Source organism: Hirundo rustica, chromosome 3 (genome assembly GCF_015227805.2).
Source record: "Hirundo rustica isolate bHirRus1 chromosome 3, bHirRus1.pri.v3, whole genome shotgun sequence".
Taxonomy (NCBI): Eukaryota; Metazoa; Chordata; class Aves; order Passeriformes; family Hirundinidae; genus Hirundo; species Hirundo rustica.
This window is the reverse complement of record NC_053452.1, coordinates 109,993,351-110,003,560: the sequence shown is the minus strand read 5'-3', so window position 1 is coordinate 110,003,560 and position 10,210 is coordinate 109,993,351. Positions and strand designations below refer to the sequence as shown.

At 44.3% G+C, this 10,210-nt stretch overlaps 1 protein-coding gene across 5 annotated transcripts in view; it reads left to right on the top strand.

Moving 5' to 3' along the window:
• Positions 1–6,623: 6,623 nt before the first annotated feature.
• The window catches only part of ATAD2B (ATPase family AAA domain containing 2B), a 74,460-nt gene continuing 70,873 nt past the window's right edge, over positions 6,624–10,210 (top strand). For 4 of the 5 annotated variants that reach the window (XM_040058633.2, XM_040058631.2, XM_040058630.2 and 1 more), the window contains exon 1: positions 6,653–6,828. In XM_040058633.2, coding sequence (XP_039914567.1) covers positions 6,673–6,828 — 156 coding nt within the window. In that variant the 5' untranslated portion in view covers positions 6,653–6,672. Of the gene's footprint in view, positions 6,829–10,210 lie in introns of all 5 variants that reach the window. The other variant, XM_040058627.2, reaches the window with a different exon arrangement.

The window sequence follows — 10,210 nt, the reverse complement described above, 5'->3', positions numbered from 1 at the left end:
GTGTTACTGATTCTATTAAACAGGTTTTATATATTTAGAACTTAAACCACGTATATCATGACACTGTAGAAAAGTCAAGGAATTTACAAAACCCTAAAGTGAAACATCAGAAAGTTGTATTGCAGTGCTGGACTGTTTTAAATTTTCTTTCAATATTTTAAGTACACTATCTCCATTTCATTAAACACACAAGTTCATTAATATGCTTAACCCTTTCCTGGGGGCCCTTTCAGCAACAATTTGACAGACCCAAAGGTCAGCATAGAAGGAGGTGAGGTTGGACTTACCTAGTGTAATGGTGCGGGTGTCCTGGCTGCAATCACTTATTTAGAAGATTTAGGTCTATCAGAGAGAGATTGGAGACATGACCTACTACAATAGAAATCAGTGTCCTAGTAAATTCAGTTCTTTTTAAAAAGCTCTTCTAAGTAGTGCTGTCCTCCCTCAGGAGTCAAACTGTTGATAAAGCATACGAGTAACAAGCATCTTAAGAAAGATCTGCAACTCTTGTATAATGTAAAAAATATTTTCTTTAAAGCTGCAAATTTTCAAGTTAGAGTGTTGTAACAATCAAGACATCACTGAAATCCTTTTAGACTCTGCGTTTTGTACAGCTTTTTCTCTGGCAGTACACTAGATGAACAGAAGCAAATGGTCCTTTTCTTACCGTGTGGTGAATAGAAGCAAACAGCCCAGACTGTGTCTGCTGAAAAACCTCTAACAGGGTATTAATGAGATGAATACAACCATCTCATGTTCCTTTGTAAGGAGAGATCAGATGCAGTGGTGTGGAATATAGTGACAACCCCCAAACTTGTTTTATAATGTAGGAGTGAATCTCAGTGTTGACAAAGTAAAGCAGGGTTTTAGCTGTCACCGCCAGTCCTGTCAAGGTCACAGGAGAACCAGCACACACAGGGCATCTAAAAACAAGCAGAAAATTAATTTTGAAGGGATATTTTTAAACCTTATATTTAACAAGGTTAGCCTATTCCAGAGGACACTGTCAGCTACCTATAATTAAACATCAGCCATATTGATTGACCTTAACTTGAGAGAGGAGCTGTTGCCTGACGCCTTTTGTAAGTGTGTGCACACAGAGCAGAAACACACTGTGAGGGAACTGGGACTGCAAAATAAATAGGAGAATAGAGTCTGGTTACCCTGTAAATGGCAATTCCACTATGACAGCCATTCCTCTGCATAGGATGAATGGTCCTTGAAGGAATGTTAAACCTTCTAGGCTGCCACACGCAGGGGAGTAGCTTAAGGAACCAATGTTTCTGGGAAGTCAGCTATGCACTGGAAAAGCAAGGCGTTGTTTCACGGGTGATGAGGGTATGATCCCTGTGCATTGAATGAAAGGAGTATCCACAGGTTGCTGGACTCTTGGACTGTAAATACACAAGAAAATTGAATATAGCTTCAATTTTAAAATTAGTGTGAAATGCATAAACCCATGAAAAATTCAAGGCAGCCTGAGCAACTGTTTGTACCAGATAACACACATTTGGAAATAATGTATCGTGAATTCTCAAAGACACTTTTAAGTGAAACTACAATGATGACATGGTAGTGTATTTTATGAGCTCGTTTTTGGACCTGTAACAAAACCCCACAGTTTGAAAGCTAAGATTGTGAGTGAGGACTAGGGAGATTTATGAACCAATAATGTTTTTGATGGACTTGCCATGTGATCCTAATCAAGCCATTGTGCATTTGTATGGTGCTGAGGCTTATCTACACATGTGTTCATAAATGCCTGTTTTTATTGTGAGCATTTTAGAACAGAGTCTGGTTTTTACTACAAAGCTATACATCACCCAGCATAGTAACAGGCTGGCGGTGCTACTTTCATATGATTAATGATCATAAGCACCAAAGTGAGATGATTTGCCACTTTTGTCCAAGATGGAAGTCATTTCCAGCCTGAATGATAGTGAAAAACAGACCCTGCAGATGCCTGGTTGCAATATCATCAGCCTATGAGTTTCACACAATTATTATTATTAGAAAAACTATCTACTGTGACCTTTGCTCAACAGAAAAAATGTTATGGAAGCTAATGGCGAGATGTGATGGGAAGATAATTTTGAAATATTAGGAGGTAAGTTTTACCACTCCCTTCTAATGTTATCTAAGAAACCTACTCTGATCCCGCTTCAAGTTGCACTGATGTTATCTAGTGTGGAAAACAATCTTCAGATAGGTGTGCTGATAAAGGCACTGGACATTAACTATTTAATTTGAAATCATAACTATTATCCATTTTTAAATGACAGTGGTAGTCTTCAAATAATGAGCCTTCTTTAATAACATAGCAAAATGCCTGCAACATGGAGGAATTGTATTGTGTTCTGTGTTCCAGTTCAAGGTACTATCAGTCCTGATTACTGGATGCTGCTTCTTTGAAGTTTCCAAACCTATATCCCATGGGCTTATCTTCATAATGGACAGTTCTCAAAGGAGTAACCGCACAATCTTAATTTCCTAACATCCCCCTCAGGAAAAGGCTTAGGGTGCATTTACAAAAGTGAGATCTCTTGTGAATCTTTTTTTATTTCAAGATTCAACTGAAACCAGGAAGAGTTGACAGCATGATTGAGAGGCGCACATATGAGCTTATAAATAGAGGCCTGAAAAGATGACTTGATTTCCATTCTTTGGAATGTTACTGCTATTCAGAGATATTGCAAAGTAATCTCTGGTAAATTGCCTATGATTGAAGCAAATGGTAACTCACTGAATAGAGCCCTCTGGTCCTTACTAGGAAGAAACTCTCTACAAAAGTTCTGAATAAGGGATGAAGGACTTTTTCTTTTGTTGTAATTCCTGATTTCCTGGTAAAATAGGAACATTTGACAACAAAATCTTCCATCTCCAAATATTTATTGTGTCATTATATATCATTCACATAGCAAACAAGGTCTTCCTTCCTGGGTAATTTTTTTAAGTACATCATGATGTCCCAATATGACTTCATTCGCCAACTCTTGTTTAATGGAAAGGGACTCTTTTGCTCAAGTAATTTTTCATATTTTTCCAATTTTCCAGTGGTGTACCTGCCTTGGCAGATGGTGTGGCTTCTTCTTAATACATTTTTCAGATACCTTAATCTCTTTTCTGAACAACTGGATATAAAAGGACATTGAGCACTGCTGTAAGCTTCAGCATTCATTCTAAACTGCTTCTATTTGAAATGTGGTCCTTCCCAGTGGCATTTATTTGTAGAAGCATTTAGACATCTGTCTGTAAGACCAAACTACAAGACAAGCTACTTGAAACTGAATGAGGTCTACAATTTTTTTAAAAATGTAATACTTAGTGGAATGTGGCTTCTCCCCTTAAGTCCTTCTCCCCTTAATTTTTTTATTGTCTCTCACTACTCAGAGTTCCTACTTTTTTTCCCCCAAGCATCTCCTGCATGTAGAGTGCTGAAGGAGTCTAAATGCTGTTCTGTCTTCATATGACACTTGAACCAACAATAGATAGGAAAAAAAATGGGAACAAGTAAATTCTTGGATTAGAAAAATTACTCTAAATCCTTTTCTACAGTAATTCATCTTTCATTGTAAAACCACATTTAAATCTCTAAGTATGTGTAATATAAAATATTAATCCTATGTTAACATGTTCTCTGCATTAAAAAAAAATCCAATCAAAGCTACCAAGCAAACCTTATGATTGATTTATTTTTATTGTCAGTGCTAAAAATGGTGATGAGGCTGACATGGAAGCTATAAAGCCATAAGGTATTTGAGTCAAAATAACCAGCCACACCTTCTAAGAGGAACAAGACAACAAAGAAACCTGTAAATAAAACCATCTGTGAAAAAGAACACAGGGAGTAAACATCCAAAATGAAGCACATCTTTCTGTGTTTCCTACCATGCTAACATAATGAGAATGAAGCACTACAAATGTTCAAAGCAGAGATCAGGGATTTTTAACTACATCAATCTCTCCACAGTAGTCCCTCCGGCATCATAAAGAGTGCTCTCTGAGTATGGCTCACAGGAATGAGATCAGAACACACACACACCAAAAAAAACCAAAAAACAAGCCCAAACCAAAAAAACCAAAACCCACCACAACTGTGGTATAAATATCTAGCAAATATAGAATGAATACCTTTTGAGTTGGGGGATTTCTATTTTTCAAGCAAATCTGGACAGACACCTAGGAAAATCAATTTGTTTGCATATTGACTTCGCTTATTTTACTTTTTAAAAGTCATCAGTGTTCATGAGAGGAGTGCTGGTTTGAATCAGTCATGTTGCAAGCAGATGTTATGCAAGCTTCCCCAAACAGCCCTGCCAATGAGTGCAATCCTGAGTTATGACATTCACTGCTAACTGTAACTGCTGCAGCCTGGGCCCTTTTTTGGGCGACTCATCTCTTGGTTTTCCCAAAATGGGGATATTTTTGTGACGAGTACAAAAACTTGAAGATCAACATTCGTTTCCAGACCAACAGAATTTGAAAACCATATCTGAGATTCATGGCCTGTCAGTACAATAGGACAGAAATGTTAAAGTACATTATTTGTCACATTATTCTATATATGATGTGATACTGTTACTGAACACATCTCCTGGTATTTGGTAAGGGGCAGTGTCTTGCAGTTTCCTTCTATTCCTACTTTTGAAGGCTAAAAGGATGTGATTTCCACATACCATTCACAAAGCCTCTTGTAGGTTTTTAATTAAAATACTCCTTAGCCTACAAGTGTACGAAATTACTACATCCCTTCATAACCTTTAAACAAATAAATGAAGAAACAAAAGATATGAAGCCTACTAAAACCAATCTTATGGAGCAGAACTACTCTGTTTTTGAAAGACACTGGAGATTCTGGGACAGGAGATGAAGTACTGTTGCTAATGCAGATTACAAGCTCTAAACAGAGAATGTCAGATGAGACATTACAGTTCCTACCCCTGAAGTGCACTATATTTTGGAGTATCTCATAAAACTAAAAATTTGCTGCTATTCACAGTAAGATTTTCTTTTCCCCTTCGGTATTTAAAAAGCTGATTTTCTTATTATACAGCCTGATGTCATTGTTGCATATTTTCTATTTTTAAGTACACATTCTACCATACTTTCACAGACTGTAAACTTGAAAAGAAAGATGTGGGAGTATGTAGGTAAAACAGAATAATAGTGGGTTTTTTTTTAGAATTTATTGTTCTCTACTAAAAGATTATCACACTTTCCGTCTTTAAACAATAAAAGTACTTTGATAAAGCTTGCTTGCGCCTAATAGTCAGAACCACGTGCTCAGTAATTTCATGATACTATTCTTTTTGGTTAAAGAAGCAAGAAGCACTGAAATGACTTGCCTAGCAGTGCCAAACCAGTAAGTGTGAAAATTAAAAGGTCGAGACTTTGTCACCTACACCTGTACGCTTGTGTTCCCCAGCTACGTTTCTTTCACAAAGCTTTTGGTTTCGGGGTTTATGTGCAGGCACTGCGCTTAACTTCTGTATAGGGCAACAAGTGGCGAGAGAATGATTCTTACATCGATCGGCGAGAAGGGATTAGGTTCGGGAGTAGGCTGAAGGGTTATAGTTTGTGAGTAATCTGAAAAGCATTTAGGTATCCGTTGTACGGTATTGCGTTGTATTCTTCACTCCTCTGACACGCATCTGTGATAAGGAGGGAGATGGGGAGAAATGAGCTTGCTAAGGACCGAGCAAGGAACACGAAGCGCAGGTTGAAGCAAAACACAGGGAGCGCTGCCGGTGACTGGCGCGATGGGAGAAGCAAGGGCGCACTCCCACTAGCCTGGATATCAAGGGGATTTCTTAATAATGAGGCTCACCAGACTATAGAAAGACTTTTCCACGAGAAATTACGGAGACCTCATCCTCGAGAGATCTGTTCGCCCAAGCTGTCCGGTCGGCTCCTGGCAAGAGCCTCCCTGGGCGGGCAGACCCGACGGCTCCAGCCCCCCAGGACGGGCGCCTGAGCCCCTTTCCGGATGCCAGCGCTGCCCTTCACCCCCCGCGGCCCCGGGCAGCCGCTCCCCCTGCCCTTGAACTCCCCAGCCCTCGGCTCAACCCTCAGGGGGCGGCGGCGACGGCGGCTCCCCCGCCCCACGGGGTCACGCCGGGCCAGGCCCGGCCGCTGGCTCTCCAGGCCGCGGCAAGGCCGTGGGGCTGTATGGGCTCTCGGTCCCCGCCGCGGAGCCAGAGCCGGAGCGGGAGCAGCTCCCCGGGGACCCGCGGCCGCCGCCGCCGCCCCCGGGCCGAGCCGAGCCGGGCCGGGCCGGGCCCATAGAGCGCGCGGCGCCGGGATAGAACGGCCGCGCCGGGGCCGCAGCGCCCCCCGGCGGCGGCTGGCGGGGGCGGCGCGGAGCGAGCAGAGAAAGGGAGCAGGGACAGTAATGGCGGCCAGTTAGAGCCGGGCTGAGCCCGAGAGGCGGCGGCGGCGACAGCGGCGGGAGGAGCCGGCGCGGCTCCGGCTGCGTCTCTGCTCGGCGGAGCGCCTTCCCCGGAGGGCTTTTCTTCCTTCCTCCCTCCTCCCCCCTTTCCCCCTCTCCCTCCCCTTCCCCTCCCTGCCCGAGCCCCCGCCTGTCCGCCCTCCCTCCCTCCTCCCTCCGCGCCGGCGGCGGCGGCGGCGGCGGCGGCGGCGGCGGCGCCCCCCGTGTCCCCCCTCGCCGGGGCCATGGTGAACACCAGAAAGAGCTCTCTGCGCCCCCTGGGCAAAGCGGCGGCCGCGGCGGCCGGGGCCGGCAGCCATTTCATCTCGTCCCGCACCCGCTCTTCTAAGAGGGGCACCAAGGCAGATGCGGCCGGGCTGGAGGAGGCGGCGGCAGCGCGGGTGAGGACCGGGGAGTCCACGGGGGACCGGAGGGAGGGAGGCGGCGAGGCCGGGTAATCGCTGGGAGCAGCGCCGCTGGTGCCGGGGGCAGGGGGGGCCGCGGGCACGGGAGCCGGCGGGGGGCGGCTGCCGAGACGGCTGTCGGAACGGACGGTGGGGCCGGCGGGCAGCCCGCGGCGAGGAGGCACCGCGGAGCCGACAGGGGCGCGGGGGGCGGCTGCGGAGAGCCGCAGTCCCTGTGGGGCCAGCGCCGGGGCGGCGGGTGCCGCTGACAGGGTAGGGGGCGGCGGGGACACGGGCGGCGGAGCGGCCGCGGTGCCGGTGCCCGGCGGGGCCGGCGGCGGGCGGGGGTCCGGCGGGGTCCGGCGGCGCGGGGCTCCCCCTGCGGCCGCGCCCGGCGCTGCCGCCGCCAGACAAAAGTTGGGAGCTGCGCCCGCAGCAACTTCGCAATAAACCTCGGCCCGGGTTTGATTTGTGTATGTGTGTGTGCTCCCCCCCCCCCCCCCCCCCCCCCGCCCTCTTTTTCCCTAAATGACCTCCATTCGGCTGGCGGCTGCGACGGGAGGAAGGTGATGTTCGGGAAAGCCCCCCGCCCCGTTTTTGTGGTAGGGAGGGTGTGATTTTTGCCGTCAAGTTTAAGTTGAATGCTTTCCCAGCCGAACTCACTGTCGTAGCTTTGGTTAGACGGGCTAACTGCAAGTGAAATTCTACAGCCCGATCTGGAGAATTAACATTCTAAAATTCTAACTGGAAGAAAGAATTCGGGAGTCTCCTTTCTTCCTTGTCTGTAAACAGCTCTGTTGACAAAACCTGCAATTGTTGTTTTTAATTATCGAAGAATCACAGAATCAGTGAGGTTGCCAAAGGCCTCTGAGATCATCGAGTCCCGACCTGTGACCGATCACCACCTTGTCAACCAGACCATGGCGCTGAGTGCCACATCGAGTCTTTCCTTAAACAGCTCCAGGGCCGGTGCCTCCACCGCCTCCCTGGGCAGCCCGTTCCCAGTGTTTAATGATCCTTTCTGTGAAGAAATTCCTCCCACAGGAGGAATTCTAGGCAGGACTTTTTCTTCGGTTGATGAAACTTCATGTATTGCTTTAAAGGTTTTAACTGGTATTAATAGCTGCCAAATTTGCGTGTATATTATGAAAGCAATGCCAACATGGAAGTGAAATTTGAGGGTCTGAGTGTTTGAAAGTCCTGCATCAACTGACCACGTCCCTGCCGTGCAAAGGAGGAAGTTAATCAGCTGGGTAGAAAAACAGCAGCAGCAGCCAGAGGCAGATCAGAAGGATGTCACCTGGAATTCTCACAAAACCTTTTACCCTATCCGTTTGGTCCAAAATACTAAACCAAATACAAATCACTCACGAGATATCCTGTACTTTCTATGTTTCTATTTCAATTCTTTCATACTTCACAGTTCTACCCTTCCCCCATCTTACTTTTCCTTGTTCCCTCTTTCTTCCTTGTTTAATTTCAGTGGACTCCTGGGGATGCAGCACCAAAACTGTAAAAAGCTGTTTTGCTTGTTCTAGTGTGCAGTTTCTGTTTATTCATATCATGGGTCTTGTGGTTTGTGAAGCAAAGTTTGAAGTAACCCTTACTGCCTTGCTTCTCACGGAGTTTACTGCTGCTAAGAAAACTAGCTTGGGCTTCTTTCCAAGTATTTTTAATTCATGAACAGTGTTTTTTTACTACAAATTATTAAAATGTTCAAATTACATTATTGTCATGGTGTAAGGAAAGGAGATTGTGTAAAATATCGTGAATGCTTCTCAGGATATTGCCCACATTTCTGAAAGAGCATTTCTTCTAAAGTTAAATGTAAATTTTGGTGTATGGGATTGAACTTTTTTGCTTCACAACACATCTCATGCGTTTGAGGTGGATTTTTTCCTTCCTTTTGAGAAGTAATTGCCAAATATGAGCAGAAGTTATCAAAAAAGATTTTTTTTCTTATTTCCCCCATCCAGTGTGTTTTATAAAATATGTATATCTCACTGTATTTTAAAGTTGTTTTTGTACAACTCTTTTTATTCTTCAGATGTAAATACTGTCAGCAATATAGTGTCTTTTTGAGCTTTTGAGTCTTCTTGAAGTAGTGCCAGAGAAGGATCTCAGTGATTAGGACATGAATAAGTATAGCAGTAGGGAGACAAAGCCTTTGCTTTTGGAAGTGACTGTCGGGACACAGATAGTGAGGCTGTGTTCAGAAAGCATGCTGGGATCATCTTCATGCAGTTGTATTTTTTTTTTTTTTTTTTTTTTTTTTTTTTTTTTTTTGGGGGGGGGGGTGGTTTTTTGCAGTTGACTGGAACAGTCTGTCCTTTCTAAATCTTTTGGGTGTCACATCAGGAAATCAGCCTTGCTACCAGCAGTTAATCGGGTTAATGGGCAGCTAGAGTTTGGATCTCTGGCAGAGATGGGATCCTTCTTGTTTGCAGTGTGTGACTTAATTTTCTTGCATGGAGCTTTTGACTGTGACTCCCTGAGATATACTCTTCAGTGAGAATGTTTCTAGCTACCTTTCAGAATGCATTTTAACAGATCATCTGTCTGTTTCTTATTAGCAACAAAAACCAAGTTAATAACCTAATGGCATCCTGTAAGATGCCGAGTAGACGAAATGAGGGGATAGGACTTGCCTTCTACCTCTTCTGTATCTATTTCCTTCTTATTTTTTCCACTTGGCTTTTTCTGATTTCCTTTTTCCTTTGTGTGTGTGTTTTTGTTTTGGTTTTTTTTTCCCATTTGTTTGTTTTTTTTGCACGCATTTATAAGGATAGGCTTGACTCTCTCCTTTCCCGAGAACTTAAGTTTCTAGTCTTCTACTTCAGTATTATTCCGAGTTATATGTGCATAGTGTACTTTTTGTGCTTGATCTGACAGGAGGCAACACATCATTTTGTGGAAATAGACTATAATAGTCTAAATGCCTTTATCGTGGTCAGTGTATTCCCTCAGTAGTACTCACTCAGCTTGGAGAAAGCAATGACGTCAGGCTTTGAAAAGTAAACTGGTTTGAATTATTGATTGGTGACCATGCAGTCAGTGATGGAGATGAATACATGTGTGTCTGTCTGCTGACCAGAAGCCAGATTAAAATGAACAAAATCCCTCACTAAATGGATCAAGGAGCCAAGAAGTTTATTGTCTGAGATGATGTCATAGCAGAGTGCATAGAGAGGGTACAGAGGGGAAAAACTGGGCTTTGTTTTCTTCCTGTTTTCAGGACTGATTTACACACTATTTAGTAGATTCTGAAGCTATGCTTCTATAAGTACAGATTCTTTTGTTACACGAATTATACACGTGTATAAAACTACTGATTTTTTTCTTCTGAGCATTAAAATTTGGGAAGTGTTCTAGGTTCATA